The sequence below is a fragment of the Culex pipiens genome, chromosome 2 (assembly GCF_016801865.2).
Source record: "Culex pipiens pallens isolate TS chromosome 2, TS_CPP_V2, whole genome shotgun sequence".
In the NCBI taxonomy this organism is placed as follows: Eukaryota; Metazoa; Arthropoda; class Insecta; order Diptera; family Culicidae; genus Culex; species Culex pipiens.
The window spans coordinates 510060-538003 of record NC_068938.1 but is presented as its reverse complement, the minus strand read 5'-3'; the positions used below and the strand labels follow the sequence as shown (position 1 = coordinate 538003).

Genomic DNA, 27944 nt, shown 5'->3' with positions numbered 1-27944 from the left:
ATTTTAGGTAAAATTGTTGAAAAGTCGAAATTTTGCCTGAAATATGTTAAAACTAGTTTTGTTTGTAAAATGATCGATTTATATTGCATGTTATACTGAATTCGAAACACGAATCACATGTTTTCACATTTTAAATGAAATTTGTTCAACTGAAATTGCCTATAAATTTTGAGATTTTTTTTTAATTGTGTTTCAAAAACACATATTATTTATTATTTACAAACTTTTTTAATCTTCACCTAGTGGAAAATTGTCCAAAGAATCCGAAAATGCATTCCGTTTTCTGATTAAAAATCATGTTCATTGAGAAAATCATGACACTTTGAGAAGTTTAAAATAATGACTTTCATCAACATTTTCTTAACTATAGTTAAATAACTTTTTAAACTTGTCAAAATTTTATGAAAAGTTCTTCTTGAAGTACTTTGAACACTTCTCTACCACGGTCAGTATGTTTCTAAACCATTCCTTACGTATTTTAATTGTACTCTTCATTTTGCGGAAAAATCGCAAACCTATCAAAGTCACCCCGGCTATCAAAGTCACCCCGTTTTACGGTACTCCAAATTTCGGTTTTTATAATGTGAGTATCAAACGGTCGGGATTTTTTCATACATTTCGAATGTAATAAAAACATTTTATGAAAATACTCAAAATTTTCACAAAATTACATTTTTTCGAAAACATGCTCAAAATTTCAGTTTTTACAGTATGGGTATCAAACGCTCGGGATTTTTTCATACATTTTTAAGAAGTTTTGTGAAAATTGAGTATTTTAAAAAAATGTTGTTATTACATTCGAAATGTATGAAATATCCGTTTGATTCCCATATTGTAGAAACTAAAATTTGGGGTATTTTTTCGAAAATACGTAGTTTTTTGAAAATTTTGAGTATTTCCAAAAAATGTTGCTGTCACATGCAAAATGTATGAATAAATCCCGATCGCTTGATACCCATATTGTAAAAACTGGAATTTCGAGTATTTTTTTTTTGGAAAATATGTAGTTTTGTGAAAATGTTGAGTATTTTCATTTTTTTAAAAACTTTTTGAAATGTATAAAAAAAAATCCCGATCCCGAAAAATAGATAAAACCGTCAGCATGGATTTCATTTTAAACATTTTTTACGTATTTATTTTTTTATGTTTTGAAGTACAAAGTATATGAAGTACATGAAATATTTGAAGCATTACATGAGTTTTAAGTATTTTGATATTTCTACATTTTTTCATGTTAAAAGATCAAATAAATATTCTTATTTGCTTTTGAAGTGTTTTTGAAACCACGCAAAAACACGCAAAAGCTCGAGATTTCAAGTGTTTCAAATATTTCAAGTATTTAAAATATATTAAGAACTTTGAATATTAGCCATTATTTAAAATTTTAATAATTTTTGGATTTGTTATGTGTTGAAATATTTAAAGTATTCAAAGTACCGTCAACAGAAGTGACATCGGGTCAAATTTCTGCATTTTTGTATAACCCAATCTCACCTGATGACGGTGTTTGGAGTATTTGAAGTATTTGAAAAAAGTCAAATATTTTAAGTATTTTACGTATTTGAAGTTTTTTAAGGTATTTCAAGCATTTTGAGCATTAAAGTATATCAGGAATTTTTAGAATATGTAGCATAAATATTTTTTCAAATTTTATAAGCGTTTCTTTCTATATTTGAAGTATCAGGCCAACCAATTAATCAGACTAGTCAAAAATCCAAACAACAATAAAAGAAAATCATGTATGCTGTAGAAATCATGCAGAAATTGACAGCTGCATTTTCTACAGTTAAGCTAGATTTATCAAAAGGTTCCAACTTTCAACCAGGATTATTACTGCTGTTTTTGCTATAGGTTTAAGTTTAATTCTATGATAAAATTTCGTTTTTTGGTGGAAAGATGTATACGCCATTTCCCCAATTTTGATGGCAGATCATGTAAGATGATAAGATGATAAGCGATTTAAAAAATAAAGGGTCTAATTTTGACTTAACATGTACAAAGTGAACTCTTTTAATTTTCCAAACTATTGTTCAGTTGAGCGTAAAAGTCTGAGTAAAGTTTTTCTCAGAAAAGTGTACATTATCCTAACTCAACAACTTCCATAGTGAACCGGTCTGTCTGTCGCTGTTGTTGCTGGCCGATGTTGAGTTGGTCATTATTAGCATTTATTCAGTGAATTCGCGCAGCAGACACGGCCCGGCCTGGCTTCTCAGAATCCTCTCGGGGCGCAACACACAAACAACACAGCACACAGAGAGTCTGGTCTGGTTTTCCACTTTGAAATGCATCCAACAGTCCAATCCACTAGAAAAGGCGAGCTATCATATTTCTCGACTCCCCACTGGTGGTTGTCTTATTATAATTTATAAACTTCCAAACACCCAACAAGTTCCAGTGCTCGGTTTTGAAAATGTTCAAATAATTAACAGCAACAGTGTGGTGATCTTCTTTCATCCGGTTCGTTTTTTTTCGTATCGGGAGGACAAAATGAGTTATTTTCATGTGGATCTTTGATATTTCCACCAGATTGTTTGACTTCGCGCGAAACCCGTTTCTGCACTTTGTTAAAAATGTTAAAGTCCCCCAGACGACCTTTAATGATGGTGGTTACGTGAGCTCGTCCCAACCATTATCGTCGACTCTCACGAAGGCTAATGAAGACACCTTTGGCGAGCTGATATAGAGATTATGCGAGAAGTGACTTAAGCCGATCGATGAAAACTGGACTTTCCGGTTCTTATCGGTTCTGCCTTGAGGCAAACGAGCTAGTCCAGATCAGATCCCGGAGATGTTCATTGTATAAGTTATAGATTCATCTCAGTTGCACAATCGTCGTCGTCCAACTAATGGCGCTTTATTAAATCTCTTCTTGGGCCAGTAATGACCGGCCAAATTGGCATCCAAACTTCAAACAAAGACAGCAAATAGAGATTTATGATTCATATTCCGTTGGCCGTTGGAAGCCACGCGCATTGACAAATAGAGGCGACACACATATTTTGTGCATTTGTTTGCAAAAGGATTGAGTCATTGTCGCGCGGGTTTTTTTTTGCCTTCAACTCTTTCTTGCTGCTGGATGCCAACGCAAACTGCAAGACAAATGACACTCACTCGCTCGGCCTATCTCAAACCCGCAAAAAATAACACCAAACCCCGGACTTTATAGACACAACATCGCGAAGCAAAGAAAAAAAAATTGACTCGACAATATTGGGGACAAGCTCCATCGACTGACTGTCGAAGAGGCTGTCATATTGTTTTCCTTTCATTTTTCGACATTTTACGAGATTTTTTATGGGCCACTTCTCCGCGTCGCGAGTTTGCGAAAATGCCAGCCAAGCCATCAGAGCAGAGAGTCCGAACAAATGACTACAATAATCGACGAAATGTCAGCCAGTCAAACCGAACCGAACCGATATCCTGTCGCGCGCGGTCTCTGTATATCTTATATCGACGACTAGAAGAGCTAACCAATAGCAAAGGTGATTAATCTCCGTCGAGGTATGCATTTGGTTACTGGGAGTCGCGGTCAACGAAGGACGGGTCGATGATAACTGGTTTGGATTTATCGTACGAGCTAATGAACGACCGGAAAAGGTGGCTTTAAATCTTCAAAGTTGCATCCTCTCTTTTCTTTTTTTGGCTTAACTAAGAAAAGTTTAGTTTGTTGAATAACATGTTGTGTTTTTCTATTGAATGCAATTTTGGTAGAATATCAGAGTTTTTCTTAAACTTACTGAAAACAAAAGTTTTTTGGGCTAACAAAGTAAACAATGATGATGATTTTCCGCACGATAAAAAAATTGTAATTGTTATTGTAATTTTATTTGGCTACAAATGTACAAACCGGATTTTTTTTTAGATCCGGCTTCAAAAATAATATAATTTTTATTCTAGTTGTATAAACCTAACTTCTACGTCAAAACTCGACAATTTTGAAGTTGATATCAGTAAATGCTTCAGTATCGTTAAGGTATGGAAAATTTGGGCTCTCTGAACACGCTCCAATCCACAGAATTGTTTTTTTTTTGTGGATAAAAAAATCATCTTTCGCAACCATGCGCACCCATTTTTATCTGTGGGTTTAGCAAAAATAAAAGGGGGCGTCGAGGGTGCGCATGGTTGCTTAAAATGATCCCATAACATTTAAACCAGAAATTTACAATTTTATTTTTTGACTGGAAATTCACAAAAATTCAATTGAGTCGATTGAAGCGGCTCCAGGGAACCCAAGTCCATCATACCTTGACGAAACTGAAGCGTTTACAGATATTATTTCCAAAAAAAGTTGTGTCGAGTTGAGTGTTAGTTGCATTGATAGCTATTTAAATACCTTTCCAACAATGATATGATGGGTCCGTATAGCATGTTTATGTTTTAAATGAGATCCAAATTTACTCAGAACTTTACTAATAACATTAGATACGGCGATTATGACTCACTTGAAAGATCAATCAAATATCTATAAATCGTTATTGCATTGTGAAATTCGTACATAATATTCTGGGTGTTGAATAGTGGTTCGCAAAACGGCCTCAATTTTGAACTGTCAAAGTGAAACCAATTTACTGTTCGCCAAAAGTAGAGGGTATTGTTATCGATCATTAAATGTTTTTTTTTTTTAAGAATGCAAAATCTGTGGCCAGGAGTTGAAGTCAAGAAATCTTAAGAAAGTAGAAGGTGATATCTTTTTTTTTATAATTATGGGTGGAAGTTGTTTATGGTCGATGCGGTTGTATCCATCTAGAAGCTGTCTTTATTGTTTTATTCCATTTGAAAACCTACTGGTTTAGTGAAAATCTTTTCTGTTTGTTGGATCAGCTTCGCTAGAATTTGCGAAGTTTTTTCGCTGGACTAGGAAAAGCTGCTGGATTCCAAAAACAGCCAGGGAATTTATACACGACATCGCAGAATGACACTTTCGCTGCAGTTCTTTGTCACCCGTAAAAACGAAAAACCTCCTCAATCTTGAAAACACACACAATTTTTCAGCCAAACATGACAAAACTAAACAAAATAAAACACATACTACTGATAATAAAAAAGCTCATTTACAAGTAAGAAAAAAGTCATGCTTGTGCTTGAACAGCCTCCTACTTTGTAAATGTAAACAAAGAGGGATCATTCGAAAATCACGTTACGCATTCTCTCTATTCATCACCCAGATAATATTCTATAAAAAAAATCATTTCAGTACTTGTATTGACCAAAAATTACCTTACAAAAAAAAATCTTTTGAAATGTCTTTTGAATATTTTTTTTTCAATTCCGTTGTGAAACTAATTACTTTTTTTTCATTCTCTTTCTTTTCTCTACTAAAAATAAAAGAATCGAAAAGAAATGCTACTCAATGCAAGTGCTGCAAAGTTCTACTTTTCCTTAGCAAATCTAGAAAGTTCTACTTTTTACGCCCATTTCAGCATTTGTTTCGAAAAGTAATATTTTTCAATATTGTTTTCATTTTATCGGTGAATCGACTACACAGTAAAAAAAGTGTAAATTTAGAAGGTGTAATTGTGGAAGGTTGAATATTGCCTCTTTCATGATGTAATTTTACCTCAATTTAGACTGAACAAGTGACATAACGCCTGAAAAATGGTAATATTACACATTTTCAGAGATAAAATTACACATTTTTTCTGACATAAAAGATGTACCCCTTACCAGATGTAATATTACCATGATTTTTTTTTTCTGTGTATGCACATAAAAAATTGTCTTAAAATTCCATGCAAAGGGTATTTATCGGAACTGCAAGAAATTTTGTTGGAACTCGTTGGAAAACATGATTTTTTCAGCACGAGTCGTACATATTGAAATTACTATGCAATCCGGTCCATCTCAAAAAGTTTTTTGTAATAATTATTTGTTTAGTTTGAGAATGCAAAATAGTGTATTGACGAACCGTTAAACGATAAAAACTTCGACGTCAATAGACAAAACATACTGTGATTTAGTTTTAAGCTTTTCTATTTCTATCCTTTTCCTTAGCAAATCTAAAAGGTTTTTATTTTAATTTTTCCTTCTCTTGCCAAATCCATTGTTAGAATATCCAATTACATCAAAATGAATTATTGTACAACTCACAGTTGAAAGGAACTCCAAAACTCTGTTAGGTCATAAGAAATACGGAATTGCAAATTGTTATTTACTAATAAAATAAATTGAATTGAATTGAATTGAATTAAACGATTTAAACATTTATAGTATTTTTCCAGAAAGCATAACAATGTATAATAATTATTAAATAATGTTACAAAAGTTTTTTGAACCATCATTGCTTGCCTGAAAAAAACGGAGACATAAATCTACTGATTCTATTCAGTAAAGATTAAATTTATACAAATACAATTTTTCTGTAATGCAAAATTATTTAACTTTAATAAATTCAAAATTTGAAGTTTCAAAAATCTAAAACCATTATTGAAAAGATTGGCAAAATGTTTCAAGCTTCATAGAATTTTAAATTGAAATGTTTGATAAGCGTGGAATGTGGGATTTTTTTTCAATTGAATTAGGAAGTTTGAAACAGTTTTCAAACTTGAAGGCACTTGAAAACTTGGAATGAATAAATTGAGAAAAAGATTTTTTAGCAAAATTCTAATAGGTTTTTTTTTTAATACACATCATTAAATAATAAATTTTGTATATGTTTCAAATGCCGAAAACTTTAAAACCTACCCAATTACTTTGCTAACCCTTTATTAACAAATTTGCGAAACATATCAACGCACTAAATTGTCCATACATTCACCAAAAAATCTTCAATTTCAAGGGTAAGTTCCCGGAGAAAATCTCATCCCAGTTCATAAAAGTGCACTCAGCTGTGCACACTTCCCAAGAGAAGACAGACGCTTACCATAGTCGTGCACCGGACAGATGTGCGAATGCTGCGAGGGGGGCGGTCCATAGTCGCCGGGATGGGGCAAATAGTACGAATGTTCCGCCGGGTAGTATTCCGGCGAGTAGGGCAGATAGATGTTGCCCCCACCATTGCCAGCTCCCCCTCCTCCTCCGCCACCACCACCACCTCCCCCTCCCCCACCATTCTCGTGGTGATGCACGTGGCCATGAAGATGTGGTGGGGGCGGCGGTGGCTGCTGATGCTGTTGCTGTGGCGGCGGTTGAGGTGAATGCTGCTGAGATTGCGGTTGTTGTGGCGAGTGTTGTTGTTGCTGCTGTTGCTGATGTTGTTGTTGTTGTTGGTGCTCTGACGAGGAGGACAGCGAGGACGTCGAGGATGTTGGCGTTTGAGCTTGGCTGATGTGATGGTTTAGATGAGCTGGCGATTCCGGGGACGTTGAAACGGCTCGACGAACCATGGTCACTGGTCCGGCTGGGGACACTTGCACTTGTTTTTTTTTTTTGTTGATTCGTTTTTTTCCTAATTGTTCTTCCTCTTTTCACTATTCGTTATCACAATTTTCATTCACAATTTTTTGCTCACATATTTGATGCTTTCTAAATCACACAAAAAAAAACGCACACAATTAATTCACGAATCACATAAAACACCCGCATCGAGAGTCGACTCGGCTTATCAGACGAAGAACACCAGGACGCTCAGTTCCGTTCCGAATCCTGATAACAACAACCCGGCCTGGCCTAGCCTGAAACTTCTTGGCTCTTCGACTTTGTGTCTTGTTGTTATTGTTAGAAACACATCACAAAACGGTATCATTCCGGCAGCATCGTTCGTTCGCCCATATGTGGCCCATATTTGCTTCGTTTTCCTCCTCAAAGATCTTTCACTCACTCACGAGCGCCCCTCAAAGTTGATTCTATGGTCGAGCTTCCGCCTTTGGGCAGTGGCGTTACAAGGGGGCGGGGGGGGGGGACTCCCCCTTCAAAGACGGTTATTTACACACGCACATGCTGCTGGCAGCAGCAACACACATTCCGGTCACAGTCGGTCGACCAGCCAAACAACACACTACCTCACACACTCAAACTCAAAGAAGGGAGAAAAAACGCACTCACTCGTTTGTGCGTCTGTGTGTCTGTGGCTTTCATCTATCTTTCTATCGGCTCAACATAAGAAACCAAGAAACGCACCCGTGTATGTATGTATGTAAGTGCGAACGAACAGGGCGAAGCAAAAAATGCCGTTATCAATCATAGAGAGAGAAGAGATTTTTTTGTTCATTATTTCTTGCTTACAGACTGTTAAAAGGAACCGAACCCCACCGAAAAAAGAAGACTCTCACTACTTTTTGGGGGGGAAGCAACAACTATAACAACAACATCCAAAACAACAGAACAACTCTAGAACTCTCATCAATGGAGACGGTCAACGGTACACAGCGGCAGAAGGTTTTCGAATTCAACAGTTCAATGTTTCGAAACGGTACGAGAGCTGAGCTGCGATCGTGTTGGCGAGATTTGCACAGCTGGATAGCAGAAGCAGATAAGGTTGTTGCTGGTTGATTTCTTTCTACTTTTTTTTGTGGGCGGGCGGCTTTTTTCGAGCATATCGCGCGCACAAGATCGCGTTACACAATTGTGATGTTGTGTTACGACGAAGCTGTTTGCACAGCTCGACAGAACTCAACATGTGTAATATGCTGAGGGGTGTAATAACCGAAAGTTTGTTGTTATTGGTCTTAAGTTGATGAAGAAAGTCATTACAACTTAATTTATGTAAGAAAGATCACGCGAAAAGCGAATTTAGATTATCTAAATATTAATCAGTTTCAAGATTCATTTTATCAATAACTGTTAAATATATATTCAAAAGTTTTAAAGTAAAACGCAAACAAAATAAACCTTATAATTCTATTATTTCAAAGATAGAAAATAAGAAAGACAACAAATAAGACCAAATCTTGCACACAATAGTGTAATATTTTCAAACAAATAAGGCCTTTCACAAAAAAAACTGAAGTTATGGATAATCTGGTCGAGATTCATTTTTTTAAATTGAATCGATCTGAACAAAAATTGGCCCAGACCGCAATTTGAGCCAAATCTATGCCGGAGAACCCACATTCATATAGATATTAAGATTTCGGATAAAAAAACTGGTAATGTTTTTCTCGATTTTTCTACATTCAGTCAAAGGAAGCGTCTTTCGGGGTCAAAACAAAGCAATGCATGTATAAAATTGTAGCTAAATCGATTTTATGAAACATAATGTCTCTTTTTTAAATAAAATAGTAGTTTATGCAACAAGTTGCAAAAAGAGGATTTTTTCAGCACGAGTCGTACATTTATCCAACGAGGTTCACCGAGTTCGATAAATACGAAGAGTGCTGAAAAAATCAAGTTTTGCAACGAGTTCCATACAACATTTTTTGCAATTCCAAAAAAACACTGAGTGAAACTTTAAGTCAAATTTTCATGTATTTTGTCAATAAATCGTTTAAATCAAAAAAAAATGTTGAAAAGTGTTACTTTTCGAAACAAGTGCTGAAAAGTTCAACTTTTTAGCACCCATTTGAGTGCTGAAAAGTAGAACTTTTAAGCATTTATTTTGAAAAGTGTTGCTATTCGATTCTGTTATTTTTGGTACAGAAAAGTAGGCTATTTCGTCGTTCAAGAATGACAGGAAAAGTGAGTAGTTTCACGACGGAATGGCAAAAACATTGTTTCAGACTGAAACTCACAAAGAAATCCGTCTTTTTGTTCTACAAATCACCAAATTGCAGGGTGGCCACTCAAATTCCAATTTTGAATTCTCGATTTATTCCCGACTTTTGCCTAAATTAATGTACTACGCATTTTTATTTTAGTAAATATTAAAAAAAACGTCGATATCAACCGTCGAACAAAATTTCTTAACAAAAAAAAATCTAATGATTTAAAGATACTGAATCTGAATCTGAAAACAAAACTAGACAGAAAAAAATGTAAGCACAAATAATATCGTACAAATGCCATTTTTTACAATCCATAATATCTCAAGACTTAATTTATAAATTGCCAAGCTTTAAGTTTGCATGCATCGTTTGAACTGAAAAAGAAAGGAGCTAAATAAATGTAAAATATTTCTGAATTTCAAATTTTATTCTTGAATTTTTAAATAGATGAACGAAAAATTATGGTGACAGTTATTATCAAAATCTCTGTAAATTCGCGCAAAAAAAATCAAGTCTTGTTTGATTTTTATGGATTTTAAATATTAAAAATAAAAGTTGAATTATCAAGTTGGAAGTGTTTTGTTGTTTAACATAATTTTCAATTGGAAATCCAATTTAATAAGACTTTATTTTAACGGAACGTTTGAATTTATTTCGATCGTTAAATTCATCCGATTTCTGAAAATCAGGTTAAATCTTAATTTTTTACATCTATCTGCCGTTCTACGCATAATTATCCCAAGTTCAAAAAAGTGCAACTGAGAAAAAAGCTATTGAAATTTTTCGACCGATTTCTGTGTTTCTACACATAATTGTCCCGTGGATTTCTATCCGTCATATGTGTCCCTAATCGCCCCAGTTAATAGTTTATCACTCTTATTTATGATCATCTTGCTATACAATAAGAAAACAAGGCATAATGCTTCGTTAAACTAATGATTCTATGAGAGAAAATACTTGGTGGGACAATTATGCGTAGAAGTGTAAAGATGGGACAAACAGACTTGGTGTTGTTTTTGATGAGTTTCCGAACAAAGTACTAGATTTTATGTGTTTTTCTAAAAGTATACGAAAAACTAAACTTAAATATATTTAAAAGTCAAAATTGACCAAAAATGACATGGGACAATTATGCGTAGAACGGCAGCTATGTACTCAAAAAAATACAATTATTTGCAGAGAAATAAAATTAAGTCATGTTGAATTCATTTTCAATTATTGAAGCAATGTGGAAAAATAAAACAGAAATATATTTTACGCTGATAATAATCGTTTGAATAACGATTTTATAAAGAACATTTATAATAGCTGTCACCGTTCATTTTTTTATGTTTTACAGTCGCTTTTTTAATTTTTGCTATAGAATCATAACATCATCATTTGAATTATAAAGCATAAAGGTATAGCCTCGGACATTACAAAAATTAAAGCATACTTATTTGCAGAAATATAGGAAAAGCTAGCCAACCTTGAAAAGTTGAACCATTCTAATATTTTTTTTCAACATTTACAAAACAGAATTAAACAAGTCAAACTTTCAACCATGATATTTTCAAAAAAAAAATCTTCTTTCTTATACTTTTTGAGATCGAATATTGGTTTAAAAATTGATTTTCGGCAAATTTTTAGCTTTGATAACCCTTGAGTTTGGTTGTAGAGGGTTAAAGGGTAGTAACTTAATTGAAATTTAATGTTAAAAATAACAACAACATCAACTTTTTTTCAATGATACGAACTACATTTGAAGACCTTTCGATACTTAAACCTCGTATAGTCGAAATTTCGGATATCCGAGGCTTCGTATAATCGAGTCTGGACTGTATGAAATCTTGAATTAGGGAGTAAATCTTGTTGAAGTTATGTTCATATAAACTTTGCTTCGTGTAAAAACTTTCAAAAGTTAAATGGCTTGACAGTTTTAAATTTTAAACACCGTCACAAGGAAAGAGCGAATAAAAGAATCTCTGCCAGAAGCAAAGAGCACGTCTTTCCGCTCAAAACACATGTACAAGTGCTTCCTTATCGCTCCATACGACACATAAATTCGTGCCAAGCGGTCAATAGCTCCAATAAATTACAGTGCTATGCTCATTGTTCTTCTTCTGGCCACGCGCGCGCACACACACACACTCACAGAGTGAGAGGGGAGGTCCGCTTAGCAATTTCCTAAGTTCACGAAGCGCAAAAAAAGTGGCAGTGTGCAGATTCGCTTGTGCCAATCTCTGATGGCGGCCCTTAACTTGGCTTAGCCTGACTGTGCCATTGCCGTGGGTCTCGGCTGAGCGAACTCGACTCAACACTCAGCAGGCCGTGCGCCATGCTCATTGCTCTAGGCCTCAGGCGGTTCCGGTTCAGGTCCAGTCAGTTAGTGGCTCAACCACCACCACCAACAGCAACAACAACAACGACAACAAATACATCTATGCGCTCGGTGGAACAACATTACCATCCCAAGCCAATCCAATCCAATCCAAACCAGCCAAATTCCTTTTTGACTGAGCCGCTTTCTTCATCGCGTTTTATTTTTCGCGAAACAGATTACGATTTTATGCGCCCGGCTTAGTAGTATGTGCGCGCGTTCACTCTTGTATGTGTGCATGTTAAGTGAGTCCGAGAGAGACCTCAGTTCGCGGAATGGTTCGCGCAGCGCACTTGAATGAAAGGAATGTGCCGAGTTTGCGAAAAAAAAAAAAGAAAAATGAATCGCTCGAAAACTAGGACGTTATCAAACACACAAACACTCTGCAAAACCAGAAGTACCAGAGCCACAATGGTGTGTGCAGAAAAAAGTGTAGAAAAATAAAATAAAATAATGAAAAAAGAGCGAAAAGCGAGAGAGAAACACCACCTCAACAAAGTCGGCGATGAACGAACGAACGAACACAGCGAAATACTTAAAACGTGGCATCATTAATCGCACCAGCACTAGTAGCGCTCAGCAAATCGCAGTAAGCCGCGAGAGCTCTCCTCTCTTTCGCTGCAGATGATCGTGCGGCGCGGCGCGTATGGTTTCGGCGATGAACTCACGGCATACTACGACGATGACACCGAAGACGACGACGATCATCAGTGTCGTGGCACTCTGCGATTGTGGTGAGAACGCAATGCCGCCCACCGCCTGCCGCGATGCGCACACGGTTCTGTGTCTGTGCGCGAGCTCGCGCCTGTACACAAACAAGCTGCGCTCGGCAGAAACAGTTACGTGGCACTTACACACAAATAAACCCACCCAACTTTTGAGGGGGAGGGAGGGGTCTTGTGGGGCTCTTCGTCGTAATTGCGAATAATTTCGCAAAAGCTCAAAATCTGTGTGATTTTTTGTTGTTCATGTTGTTGGTATCTTGCTTGCAGAAGGCAAGATGATAAAGGGTTGTTTCGTGAACAACTAAGCTCGTTGGGATGGGAAATGGGGCTCGAAATTCGATTCGGCTTAGCTTAATCGATTATAGTGACATTTCCGGAATGTGTGGTTTAGGTCATTTGCAAATTCATAATTACAATTTTCTTATAGAACGAACAAAGCAAAATAACATAATTTTTATGTTGATCAATTTTAGATAATTTGGTGAAAGATAATAATAATGAATAATTTGCAGTATCTAAGTCAAAAAATTCATGGAATTACGATTTTATGCGCATTATTGCAGACTGGATTACGCCATGAGATGTGATGATTGTCTAAGCCTTGTTGGCCGCTCCCAGAGACAAGGAAGGGATTTGGAAGACGGGATGTGTTGATGCTCTACTTTTTTTAAGGGGATAAGGGAAAATCTCCACGGTATCTTCAAATAAGTTTCGCTTGAAGTTGGACGTTATAAGGGAAGGTATACGGTCTATTATACGCTTAAAAAAATTGTTTTCAATTTAATCACGCTATTGACATGATTTTTACAAAGTAAGCCTTCAAATGTTCTTCACCCTATATCTTCCGTAGATTTCAATATAATCACTAGGGTCTTCAGGAGCTTCAAAGATAATTCTTTTTACTCCACTGTAATAACAGGCAAATAAAACCCTTATAAAAGAGCGATTACATGTCTGTCGATATAAAAATTTGTTAAAAATCAATTTTCAAACAATTTTTGTTCTGAAAAGCAATGTTTTTAATTTGTCAAAATTGACCTCTGAAATTATTTTGACAGTGTTTTTACTAACTTTTCCCATATTTTAAGTAAAAATAAGTACAGTCCGGACTTGATTATCTGAAGGCTTCGGAAAAAATCACTTTGGTTAACATTGGACTACTCTCAAATGATTTGAGAAAATTAATCCAAAATAGCGACCAAATTGGCGGTGTTCAAATAATGAGAAAATGCTTTTTTGTAATTTAAGAGGAATTCAAACAATCAAATTAGACATAAAAAAAATAAAACTCCAATTTGATGTTAAAAATATGAAAAAAAAAGTGTGATTCGATCGAGGCTTTGAAAACTCGAATCTGGACTATATGCAGTGGTTTTTAAATCCCTCCCTTAACACATTTTTTACAATTTAAAGGAAACTTAAAAAAATAGCAAAAAGTGGAATAGATATAAACTAAAAGATCAAAAAGTAAGTGTAGGAGGCAAAAGAACAAGCCAAATACTAACATAAACAATCATAAACTAAACAAGATAAATGCAAATTTAAATACTGAAAATGAAACAAGAAAAACATGAAACAAGAGGAGTCCAGTTTTTGTAGAAAAAAAAAGTGGCTCAAAATTACCCAAAATCACGAGAAGAATGGAATATTTAGGTTAAGCTTATATTAGTAGAAAAGTGATAAAGTAGGAAAGCAACCAAAATTCAATTAGATTTTTCAATGTAATCAAAAGGTTACCATTGTTAGATTTGAATTCCAATTGGATTAAAACAGAAAAGTAATGAAGGCCGGAGGGTTGATTTCTAATAATGATTGATTTTAGCTTCTAAGTTTTGTTTTTGCTCTAATAGAAAAAAAGCACGATAGAGTTAGTTTTTTATTAATTATTAATTATAAAAGACACATTTAATAAACAATATCTAATTTAAAGATCAACACAAGATTTCAAGATTTTGTGTAATTTTTGGCCATTCCAAGCCAATTACAATTACACAGTGCATCGTACCCCGAGTACATACACAATCTGTGACTATCTCGCTCTCCTCTTCCACAATATCTGCTGAACTGACTTAAATTAGATTGTACAACGTCCAATCCCACAAACACTGCTGTAGCAATTAGTGGCAGAGTCACACGCACAAATGAACACCACAACTAGTCAACACTAATACCGATAATGGCTGGTTGTAAATGTATTACAGACAAACTCGCACACAACTCAACTAAACCACCCACCACCACTAGAATCAACCACAACGACATGAACCCTCTAATGGACACGAATTTCTTGACGACGACGACGACGACACATTCATCAAGGGTGTAATGGAATGGGGCGCTCAAATTGGTGAGAAATTCCATTCACAAAAACGCGATGTAATCGTCACCGGGTCCAGATAATCACGAAGACGACGACGACGATCGCGATTGACACGATCGCGACTTCTTCTCTTCATTCAACTGCGCAACTCGCGCCGCAGAAGAAGAGTTTAGTCACACGTCGACGTTTCACTTTTCCTGTGCTAATACACACAAACAATCGCGCGCACTTTTGGAGGTTTGAGCTACTTCCTAGCCTACTACACAGACACACACACATTCACACGCACATTAAACAACTTTTTCCTTCGGGGCCAACTACGATATCGATCCCATTGATCGATCACACTCGCAGGAATTTCGCTTTTGGAAATTCCATCGCGCAGTGACACTTTGCGGTTGCGACGATCACCTTGCAGAACAAAGGAGGTAGGTTGAAAGTTGCGGAATTCCAAACACAATACCACCCCCTTTTTTTGCTGGTTGAAACGGAAAAAAATTGTTGAAGAAAACGAAACGAAACTTCTTCTCACGGTCCGGCTTAACTCACTTGGACGCGATCGAAACAAACTCTCAACCAACTAAGAGCTCTGGAGCTTAAACCACAGACAACGACGTCACTCCGTGCGCTCGCGGGGCCGCCAACTGAGGACTGACTTATAATTTCGATCAATTAAGACCGCCGACCCTCTCTTTTTGCTTGCTCGCACTCGCAGTCTCCCTCTGGACCAAGTCAACTCAAGTCAAGCCGTCGTCATCCAAGTCGCTCTTCGCGAGAGAAGATCACACTGCTGCTCTCCACTGTTGCGTCCAAGTCCCAGCAGCAGGGAAAAAAAGATGAATAAAATACCAGCGCGCAACACGGCACCACCACGGCAAACAAGAAGAGAAACGACTAAACTATTTCACATATTTCTGCCTTTTTGCTGCTTTCCTCTTTTTTTTCTTTTTTCTCACACACAATCTCCGCTGCAGCGATCTTTTTTATACCTTTTAAAACAAAATATTCTTCACTTTCATCCAAGTGTGCCGAAAATTAATTTTCCACTTTCCAATAAACAAACACTAAACTAAACGCCAATAATAGCAGGCTAGGCCAGGTTAAGAACCACACAATTTTTCCATCAAAAAGACGGAAAATTACACGCAGTCAAAAGCGATAATTTTTCCTTCAATTATTCCTCTTTTATGTGTGTCTCTCTCGCACTGCTATGCAACCAGGATGCAACATACACACATGCAGCACAAACTTTCACACGTCTTTTGGTTGAAATGCACTTTTCAAAATTGTATCACAAATAAAAACAACTAACCTAGAATTCCTAAATAACTATCAAAACAATTCCCAAAAAACAGTTAACAGGTATTGTTTGTGACTGGAAAAAACGGGACTCGAACCGAACGTCAAACCGATCGTGAGGAGCGAAATCACAATTTACAGCATAGTTGTATGGAAGTCAAAATAGCACTGATCTCGTACGCTCGTATTCAAATTTAATGTACTGCCAGAGCCAAACCTTTCATATTTGCTCTTTTCCATTCAATGAACTCCGCGCCTCACAACCACAAACACACAAAAGCTGAAATCATGAACATGAACATCCCTCACGATATTCATTCAAGTTCTCGCGAGTGATCGCGGCGCTCCTACTCACACCAACGCATCGTAGCATGCTCTGCGATCGTCGTCGTCCAGGTGCCAGCATAAAAAACCCACAGCATAGAGAAGTCATCAACACAAAAGAATAGCCGACAGGGCCTACTTGGATGGCGACACGTCGCTTGGTTTTTCCAACAAGATTAAATCCACTCCACTCTGGCCTGGCTAGTTTTGGACGAGTTCTTTAAAAGATTCTCCCCGTTCGACCACTATCAACGCCGTCTCATCTCGTTGCCATGGTTCCCCCCACCTAATCCCAGCTCAGCCTCCGAATGGGTTTACAGAGGTTTTTACTCAATTTTTATGTTTATGGCTATATACCGACTCTCCCGCTGCTGCTGCTGCTCGTCGTCGTGTGTCGTGTCCTTCCCCCCACCGGTTCAGAGAGTAAATTCGCGAATACAAGACACTTAACATTTTCAGTTCGCCGCTGGTGCCTCAAGATCTGGCTGCCCTATACCGGAGGAGCGCCTTGTTGCACTCTGTCCCACAATGGGAACGTGGCAGTTTTGCGAACGGAAAGTCAAATTTTAGCGCAATTTTTAATGCTGAGGAAATGTCATATTAATGCCATTACCAGAGTCTTTTTGAAAAATGTTTTTAAAAGCTAAACCTGAAATGAATTAAAGAATTAAACATTTTTCACTTTCACAAGCCACCAAAATCAAAATCAATGATTTTTTAATTGCATGGTACAAATTTTCCAGTTAAATAATTTTTAACTTTAGTAATCAATTTCGAATTTTAATGACATTTGCGAATGTAATCTTAAGCAGGTAATTAGACTTAGACGAACAAACAAACAAATTCGCTCTATTTGACAGTTTTATAGTTTGACTAACTCGCAAACTGTCAAACACGAATGAATGGGAGTTTGTTTGTTTGTTTGTCATAGTCTAATAGCTGCTTTAGAACTATGATTGATACCGCTTTACTCAAAAAAGGAAAGTCAATATTTACATTTTAAAAATATAACATTAGTTACACAATCCAGCAAAATTTCCTAAAACTGCACAAATTCATTCAATTTTTGTCGAAAGTTTCCGTAATGCAAACATTTTGGTGGTTATATTTTATTTCATTATTTATTATGGTTTACTAAGTTACTCAAAAGTAACACTTCTGGAGTTTTTTTTTAAAGGTCCAATAAACGAAATTTCCAGTTTTTAATTTTTGAGTGTTTTTAAAACCACCTTGAATCAGGGGTATTAAAAAACACCCAAAAAGCCAAAAACTGAAAATTTGGTTTATTGGACCTTTGCAAAAAAAAACTCCAAACTAATAGAATATCACATTTTGTGCATCGATCATATTGCCAGGAAGTTTCTGCTGATGTAACAAAACTACTAAACGTTAATGCTGTAGGCTTCTATACAGGACCGTCCATGGTGTGTAGTTTTGAAAAAAATATATCCAGTCTACTTTGATGTTCTGGCAATTCAGGCCCGTAGCCAGGGGGGGGGGCTTCCGGGCTGCAGCCCCCCCCGAATTTTTTTCCAATTTTTTTAAAATTGAACTACCTTAAAAAAATCTTAAATCAATGATTGTGTGTTCTCTTCCCAGAAATAATTTGTAAGATAGAGAATCAAGAATTGATTGATCAAACTAAGTAATTTGCCTGTCCATTGCCGGGCTCAGTTTTTGTAGATTATGGATCCAAAATTTGGATATTTAAAAATTGAGCTGCAGATTTGAACATTGTTCCATTCAGTAACATCTCATTTATCTTGTAGTTTTAGCATTACATTGGTTAGGATGGTCCAAATCTGGGCTTACTTGGGGCTATCCCCTGAAATCAAAGATTTACGCATCACTAGCCTAAGTTCCAAAATTTGAGCTTTTTCTGACCACTGACCACCAAGTTTGGGCAAAATCGTCAAATTGTATGGAGAAAAGCAACTGTTTCAGTTTTTGACCAATGGAAGGCGCAATAACTATCCACACAGAAAAAAATCAATTCTCGAAACCGTGAAGTCAGTTCACGATTATGAGAACCACGAAGGAATATATTCACGTTTATGGTGCAAATGCACCATACTCATGAATAAATTCCTTCGTGGATCTCACATTCGTAAACTTAATTCACGATTACGGGAATTGATTTTTTTCTGTGCAGTTCTTATCAATTTTCAGAACTAATATCTTCTTTAAATTTGGAAAAACTTTCCCGAAGACACCTTATTTTTTTGGTTTTTTTGCTAAAAAGTTATTAACCTTCGAAAATAGCAATTTCCGAGCGGACTGCTCTAAGGGGCTACATAGAAATAATTACCGTCATCTGGGGCGAATCGGGACTACAGTCTGAATAGGGACAGCAAAAATCCTTAGATCTTGTTGTCTTATTTTTGATTGTAGAACTTAAGTATGACCCCTGAAGAACCATAAAATAATTTAGAATTTTTGGATTCAATGTGGCGGTCAAAATGGAGGTCAAGAAATATTTCTGGTGTTTTTTTAAAGGTCTAATAAACCAAATTTCCAGTTTTTGCTTTTTGGGTGCTTTTGAAACCGTCAGGGGTATTAAAAAACACCCAAAAAGCAAAAACTTGGTGTATTGGACCATTAAAAAAACAGATGCCGAATTTGATGTTAAAAACAAGTAAATAAAACATGCCGATTTCATTTGTTCCTGATTCGGTTATCCGAAGTCCTTCGAACTTCGGATAATCGAAACTTTGGATAATCGAGGCTTCGGCTAGTCGAATTTGGATTGTAAAATTAATAGCCCTCCTTCATTTGCATTAAAACCTTTAAACTGTCAATACATGTTTTTTCTCTACATTTTTCAAAATTTATCATAATTTCTCAAAAATATTTAGATTTTGTTTTAAAAAACGAAAGCATTTAATATGAAAAACATTTGAGTGAATTTTGACTATTATCAGAAATACAATTCTAATTTTATCGTTTTGGTTTTAAGAATATGGTTAGTTACATATCTAAGACCTTAGAGAAAAATGCTTGAGAAATATCTGTGTGTATTTTTTTATTACTTTTTCGTAAACCTTTTTTCCGAAACCACTCGTCCAAAATGCTTTCTTTTGGTCACATTTTTTAGTTTCCACCGTGGCCAATCTCCAATTTTTATTTAATATATCAAAAATCGGAAGATCAACTAAGTGAATACTTATTATCAACTAATTTTCACTTTGTGCATGAGCTTGCGATTTTTAAAGGAAGAAATAAAATGATAAAAATATTCAAAACGTTAAAAAAATTTAAGCTTGGATTCAAAAACTCTGAAATTAAATTAATTAAACATCACTTTCAAATTATATAATTTCTGATCAATAATTCATTTTTAAACTATTAAATTTCTATTTTTTGGATTTTACAGATTAGAATTTGCATTTTGAAAATTTTAAAATTTCTTTTTTTTTATAATTTCTTATTTCTGAATATCAATTGTAAATATTTTCCAAAGTTTATGTTGCCACCTTTTCAAAATGGAACAAAAACAGAGAGCAAATACAATATTAAAAAAAATAGCTTCACAATTTTAATGGAAATAACTTATTTCGATTAAGTCTTTTTAGGACCAGCGACCAGGTCGGTCCGGAAAACAAATTTGAAATGTTTTTCCTGCTTTGATAATCATATACGACATGTTTGGGCTAGTTCAAAAATATTTAGAATTTTTGTAACATGTCGCGGAACCGCGGAAAGTTTTTTCTCACGAAAAAAGGAATTTTTTTTTTTGAATTAAATATACTTTATTGAATCTTTCTTATAATAATTACATTTGGTTTACATAATAAGTGGTCAGCTGTGGCTCTTCAGCTTTAGTTTGCTTTTCGTGATTTAAACACTGTTCATATTCATAACTTTAAAAGTATATGATTTATCATTTTTGTAACACTAGGTACAATGAAGAAAAAAAAAAATAAGAAAACATAACCTAACCTAAAACTAACTTAATCTTACCATAAACTAAACCAATCCTTGAATCAAGGGGTATTCAGAAATAGCACATTTTTCCCTGAATTTCAAACATTTTTCTTGAATCTTCTGATCCAACATTTTTACTTCTGCTAATTCATGCACCTCACTTGATCTTGTCCAGCCAGGAACATTCAAAACCATTTTGAGTACCTTGTTTTGGACACGCTGGAGCTTCAATTTATGAGTTCTAGCGCAACACTCCCAAACAGGTACTGCATACTCAATAACGGGGTAAATTATTTGTTTATAAACTGCTAGCTTATTTTTCAAAGATAACTTTGATTTTCTGTTAATTAAAGGATACAAACACCTGATGAGAATGCTGCACTTGTTCAATATTTTATCTACATGCTGCCGAAACAATAGTTTCGAGTCAAGTATGAGACCTAAATAGACAACTTCCTTTGACCAGGGTATTGAAACATCATTCATTTTAATCAAAACATCATCCTTTGGGACAAATCGGGCCGATTTGGAAAGTGGAAAAATGATGGTTTGAGTTTTGGCTGCATTTATGCGAATTTTCCAGTCGCCAAAGTATTCGGAAAGAACGTCAAGACCCTTCTGAAGACGGCCGACTAAATATCTGGTTATTTTACCCTTATAAATAACGGCAGTGTCATCAGCAAAAAGTGACAACACACCATTACCAGGAAGAGTAGGCAAATCAGATGTAAAAATATTGTACAGAAGTGGGCCAAGAATACTTCCTTGGGGAACCCCAGCATCAATGTTGAATAATCCAGAAGCAATCCCATTCAGAAAAACCCTGAACGATCTCTCCGAAAGATAGTGCTGGATAATTTTGATAAGATACATTGGATAACCGTATAAATACAGTTTATGTATCAAACCATCATGCCAAACATTGTCGGGGGATGAAGAGAGAGACCTGAAGTATCTTGACGCGTCGTGCTAGTGGCCGAAGAAAAAATCCGTTTTCAAGTGAAAAATAACTCGATTTTGCTTTAAAATTGCACGTATCGATTCGCTTTTAATTGTGCAATTCGAGGAACATGAAGTGTCGCGATTTATCAGTGACTTAGTGTTGATTATTTGGTTTCAAAATCGATGACCTGTTTTTGCCGGAGGCCGGCCATATTGGACTTAAGCTTTTTGATGCTGTGCGAAAAGAGAGTCAGAGAGAGTGAAAAGAATCGAGCCGATTACACCGCAGTTGCACCGTTTTTGTCTGTTCATGGGACGAATTTATGTGTGTGTTTCCCGGTTTGCTTTGGCTAACACAGAGCAGTTCTGGTAAGAATTTGAAACATGCTAGTCGTGAAGAAAGCTGAGCAACATGCAGCATCGCCAAGCCTTTCATTGTGGTCGTAGTAGTTGTGACGTAGTGTAAGTGAGCTGCAGCAGGGCAGAGCGGCTTAGACGTCGCTGCCAGAGAAGAGCCACAACATAAATGAGCGTGAGAGAGAATTCACGTGCACGTGCTTGCTTCGATATCCTCGCCTCGCTAAGTGTGGAAGTTGACGAGCGGCGTAATAGTATTCGTGTGCGAATACTGACAGCTGCTTTCGCGGAGTTCACCAGCTTGACTTTGACAGCAAGGCTGTAGGTAGAAAGCCATGCTTTGACAGTCGATCTTTGAAATGAACCTTGCAAGATGCAGAGAGGGTCAAAGGGCATCACACTTGAGGTAAGCTCTTTCTGTTTTCAGGTAAGTGTGAGCGCACACTCAACTGTAAATATTAAAAGGTATGTTGGCATTGTATTTATTTATTTTATTTTTTTAATCTGATTTGATCTGATTCTAAGCATTACTTTCTCGCTCTCGACTGTCTAAGAAATTTTCCTAGAATGTTTAATTGTATTTATAATTTATACTCATCTATGTTTACCTACCCACAGTGAGCGAGTTGTGGCGCTATAACCACGGCAAAAAGGGCCAGGGCATCTGTGGAAATACAGTGTCCCATCCTCGAGGGTCCCGGGGCACCAAAACTTCTTAGCGTGGTGCTCCCAACGATTCATTGCTTTAATAACCAGGAACGTGAGCGGGGGATCCCCACGTTTCTTCCTCCCCTGTAGATTCATTAAATGTTTTGTTGTTTGAACATTCGTGCTCAAACGCAATACATTTTAACGAATCATCTTTGCGGTTAACTTTACGCAGTTGGCCTGGCCGCTTCGACGTTTGTGATGTTTCAATGCATTCTAATGCAATGGCGCACTGCAAATGTTGATAATGACAAGAAGATGCTAGGCGTCAATCAACCTAAGGCATTCTCCAGGATGCCCTCGAAAGACTGGCTGCGATAGGGTTAGATTAGATTAGATTAGATTAGAAACCATCATGCCAAACATTGTCAAAAGCCTTCTCAACATCCAACAAAGCCATAGCAGTTGATTTAGACTCAAGCTTGTTCTGCTTGATGATTTTAGTTACTCTCGTAAGCTGATGAGCAGTATTATGCCCCTTTCGGAAGCCAAACTGCTCATTCAAAATTATATTATTATCGTTGGTAAAATCCAAAAGCCTTGAATAGATGACCTTCTCAAAGAGTTTGGACAGACTACTCAAAAGACTAATGGGACGATAACTTGTTGGCGATGTTGGATCTTTTTGAGGCTTCAAAATTGGTATGACTTTGCCCAGCTTCCAATTGGTGGGGAAGTAACCAAGTTGCAAACATTTATTGAAAATATTGGCTAGATGTTGAAAAAACTGATCACTCTGTTTTTTCAACACCATATTAAAAATGTTATCAAAGCCAGGAGCTTTCATATTTTTCATTTGTATAACTGCAACTTTGACTTCCTCACCAGAAACATGGGAATCTGCAGGAAATTCAAAGGTAGAGTCATTGATTGTTGAAATACTATTGGCAACTGATGTTTCTTTACGGCTGGTCATGGAAGCGCCAAGATTATGTGAACTAACAAAATGAAGCCCAAGTGCATTTGCCTTTTCCTCGGATGTAATCAAAGGAGAATCCTCAACAATAAGAGGAGGAATAGGCTTTGGTTTGTTTTTAAGAACTTTTGAAAGTTTCCAAAATGGTTTTGAATAATTCCCAAGCTGGCTTACATGTTTTGAAAATTCTTGATTTCTAATATTGTCAAGTCGGTCTTGTATGATTTTGTTCAAATTGTTAACTGAAATCTTTTTGTCATAGTCCCCAGTCCGTTGATATTGTCTCCTATAAACATTCCTAAGTCTAATCAAGTGTTTAGTATCTACGTCAATATCAGTTACCTTAAAATTAACAGGAACCTCCCGAACGTTGGCAGCCTCTGCTTGGTTGATAGCCTGCTGGATCACCTCCAGCGAACGATCAATATCAGCAGAAGTTTCCGGGTGTTGATCATAGTCGATGTTGCTGTCTACCACTTGCTGAAACTGCTGCCAGTCAACGTTGTGGTAATCTTTCCGGGTTGGTTGCCGCTGCGGAGTAACGGAAGCTCCAACCTCCACAACCACCGGATAGTGATCAGAACTCAACTCTTCAAACACCTCAGGATGAGCCACGTTCTCAGCCATATTGGTAATGAAGAAATCGATGATTGAGTGATTCCCAGACCGAGCCACCCTCGTTGGACGATCCGGACTCACAACGTTGTAGTATCCGTTTTGCAGATCGTTGTGCAGAATCACTCCGTTCCGATTCCTCCTGCTGTTGCCCCAAACTTCATGCTTCGCGTTGAGGTCACCAGCGATGATGTACTTTGCGCTCCGCCGTGTCAGCTTCTGGATATCGCCCTTCAGTTTTGCTGCTGAACCATCTCTGGCATTCACCTGACGTGGGCAGTATGCAGCAATGAAGAGTACTGGGCCAACCGAAGTGGGAATTTCCACTCCAACGGCCTCGATGATGTCCAGCTTAAAGTGTGGCAGCCGGCGTGGCTTGAGATCACGATGAACAGCGACAAGCACACCTCCTCCTCCAGACGTGGTCCTGTCGAGCTGCGTCGCAATCTTGTAGTTTTGCAGATAAACTTTTTCACCGGGCTTCAGATGAGTTTCCGTGATGGCAGCTACGTCGATCTCCTTCTCGCGAAGAAAATCCACCAGCTCTAAGTTCTTCCTCCTAATGGAGCAAGCGTTCCAATTCAGCAGCTTGAGGGACCTACGATCCATACTGGATGACGAACGAGGTCAGCACTTCAATCTGCTGGGTCTTGGTTTTGCATCCACGCAGTGCAGCGGACATCTGTTTGAAAATATTGAGGAGTTCGGTTGAGGTGTAAAGATCATTACCATTTTCCTCAACTGCTGGTTCTTGGGTTGGTCTTGGCTCCTGGCTGAAGCCCGGTGGTGGCGGTCTCGGCTCCTGGCTGGAACCCGGCCGTGGATGATTCATCTCAGCTCTCTTCCTGGGATCCAACGGTAAAGGTGCCAAGTTCGGGACCTGGCGTCGCGGTTGAAGAGGTGGAAAATTTTGCTCCACCAGGGCTGGAGGAGTTCTACGACGCTGAGGCTGATTCTTCGTCGATGCTTGCTGCCGAATTTTCACGAACTCAGCTCTCTTGGGGCACTTTCGGTCGGTTGACGAATGCTCACCGTTGCAGTTGAGGCACTTCACCAGCGAATCTTGGATGCACTGGGACGTGATGTGCGCATCAGTACCACATTTGGCGCAACGACGCTTCAGGTGGCAGTTCTTACCTCCGTGCCCGAAGCCCAGGCAGTTGAAGCATTGTGTGACGTCACGATGCACTGGTCGGTATCGCTCCCACGACACGATAATGTTGAAAACCGCTCGGATTGCCTTCAGCTCAGGAAGCGTCGTCGATCCCTTAGCCAAATGCAGCAGGTAGAGCTGGTCACGGTACTTGATGTCTTTGTTGCGTCGGCTCATTTTGTGCACGGCCAACACATCCAGTTTCAAAACTTTTAGCTCGGCAGCTAATTCCTCCACTGGCATGTCGTACAGACCTCTGACGACGATTTTGTACGGCTTATCCATGACGACATCATGGGTAAAGTACTCCGCCTCGTTTTCGGTCAAGTAATCCTTGACCAGTTGATAGTGCTGCCTGGATTGCACCAGCACCTTAAATCCGTCCTGACACAGACGAATGTTGCCTAGGACTTTCCCAGACTTGATGAGTTCAACAAGCCCCGCACGAAAGTCGATCGTTGCTGCTGATTGCCTCACATAAAAAGGAGGCAGTTTCTCCTTTCGCTGTTTCACTTCATTCTCCTTTGCTTCCGCTACCTGGTCCTCGTCAGGCAGTCCAGCGAACTTGTTGTTCTTCAAAAGCTGCTCCTCGTGCGATGAAGAGTTCTCCTCCTCCTCATCCATTGGTACAGTACCGTCGCTCTTTTTCGTCTTTTTGCTGTTCGATGTCACTTCCAAAAGCACCTTCCTTTTGGAAATTCCCGGTTTTTGGCCATCAGTTGAGGCCTCAACCTTCCTTTTGGAAATTCCCACTTTTTTGCCTGCTTGAGCCGCAGGTAGGGCAATATTGCCGGCGTTTTGCGCCGGGACGCGACGAGTCATGTTGATTCAGACAACCTTCACCAACGAATGCTCGGATAACAATGCACGAAAAAAGGATTTCGCCATCAGCTAGATATTTTGAAAACCAATGATGCAAAACAGCTGTACTGATTTAAAGTGTGTTTTGAACACTTTTAAAATAATAAAACCATAGCTTGTAGTTTTGATTTGTAACCCTCTCAACTTTGGTCAGAGTTTAGTGACATAAACTTCAGAATAATATCGGCTAATTGAAGATTTAAAAATTTTACACTTTCAAATTTCTAAATTTTCATAATTTTTGATTTAATTTTTTTTGGTATAAGACAAAGAAAAGCCAGGAATCAAAAATAAAAATAATAAAAACATAAAAAATTTAAGATAACAATTCAACAGAATAATATCAAAAAATCTGAAATTCCAAAAATTAAAAAATCTAAAACTGAAAAATTAATAAAATAATTGATACTTAAGAAATCCTAAACTAAAAAAAATATCATTTTAAAATTAGGTTATTCAAAATCCAATAAATTATGTTTTTTCAATATTTTTATGTTTGAATTCTAGTATTCCTAAATTAATTTATATTTACCAGAAAATTAAGTGATTTTTGTAATGGCTTTTCCCTTATTTCAGCATTTTAAGATTCAGCGTTTTGATAGTCAGCTTCATGAGGCAATTCTTCAATATTATTTAAGCGAATACATTATTTTCAAACGTTATTTTCAGTCGCATCCAAATAAACAAATCAAAATCTCATCAACACATATTGCTCCCAAAGAAATATCAAACGACGCTTTTTGTTTCTGTTCCTTTTCAGCTGCGTACCGCTTAAGAGAAGTCTTTTCGTAAACCTTTTCTTGACCGTTCCTTGAGATTTTTTTGTATGGAGTTTTAAGAGTCTCCGTACTACAGGACATTTTTTAAAATTTTCGTTTGAAGGTAAAATATAGTTCTTGTAGCAAAATTCAGACTAAGATTTGATTTACAGGAAAAATGTAATTGATTTAAGAATTCTTACATAAAGTATTCTTTACCTTTAAAACAAAAATTTAAGATAATAATTACTCATGATAATTTCAAAAAAATCAGAAATTCCAAAAATGAAAAAAATCAAATACATAAAAAAATAAAAATAATTACAACTAAAAAAATCCTTAAATTATTAAAAAAAAACATTTTTTATCATTTTTAAATAAAGATATTCAAAAAATAATTTTCAATCATTTCAATAAATTATGTTTTAATAATCTTATTTTTTTGATGCTTCGAATATTGGTATGTTTGAATTCAAGTGCAGTCTAAGATTAGATTTACAGGATAAAACTAATCAATTTATGAATTCTTACATAAAGTTTTCTTTATTTTTAATTTAGCAACGTTTCGTAAATATAAAATTTCTAAACCATAAAATGTGCTAGAGTCAAGATATTGCTTGAACAAACATCGATTTTAATAAATGGTTACAATCCTAAATTATTAAACATGTATATAGATTAAAATTTTATTAAAAATTTATCTTTAGAATTGAGATCTGTTTAAATTTTTTGTCATGTTTTAAAATTTTATTTTTGCTCAAATTCTGGACCAATTTTCAGAATACAATGAGTAATGAATTTGAAAATGGTGTTTAGTCGGAATATTAAAGTTAAACATGATTCGTTTTAATGTTTGATGCAATCGAGGAAAATTTTAACGGTTACATATGCATTTAAAAATGGTTACATATGCATTATTAACAACTCTTCCAGTGAATATTTTGGCGTTAAAAATTAATTTAATACATTTTATCTAAATTTTTTAACACATTAAAATTAAACACAGGCACTGATTTTTTTTCTTCAAATATATATTTATTATAGGCCTACACAGAAAAAAAATGTGAATTTACTCGACACGGAAAAAATGAATCACATGTAAACT

The 27944-nt window shown here is 36.6% G+C and overlaps 1 protein-coding gene across 3 annotated transcripts in view; it reads right to left on the bottom strand.

Annotated features, from left to right (window-relative positions):
• The window catches only part of LOC120419069 (fibronectin type-III domain-containing protein 3a), an 81965-nt gene that overhangs the window by 30873 nt on the left and 23148 nt on the right, over positions 1–27944 (bottom strand). Inside the window, exon 1 of one of the 3 annotated variants that reach the window (XM_039581652.2) lies at positions 6860–7461. The exons of the other annotated variants lie outside the window; for them this stretch is intronic. Coding sequence (XP_039437586.1) covers positions 6860–7322 — 463 coding nt within the window. The 5' untranslated portion in view covers positions 7323–7461. Of the gene's footprint in view, positions 1–6859; positions 7462–27944 lie in introns of those variants that run through there. 3 annotated transcript variants of the gene reach the window in all.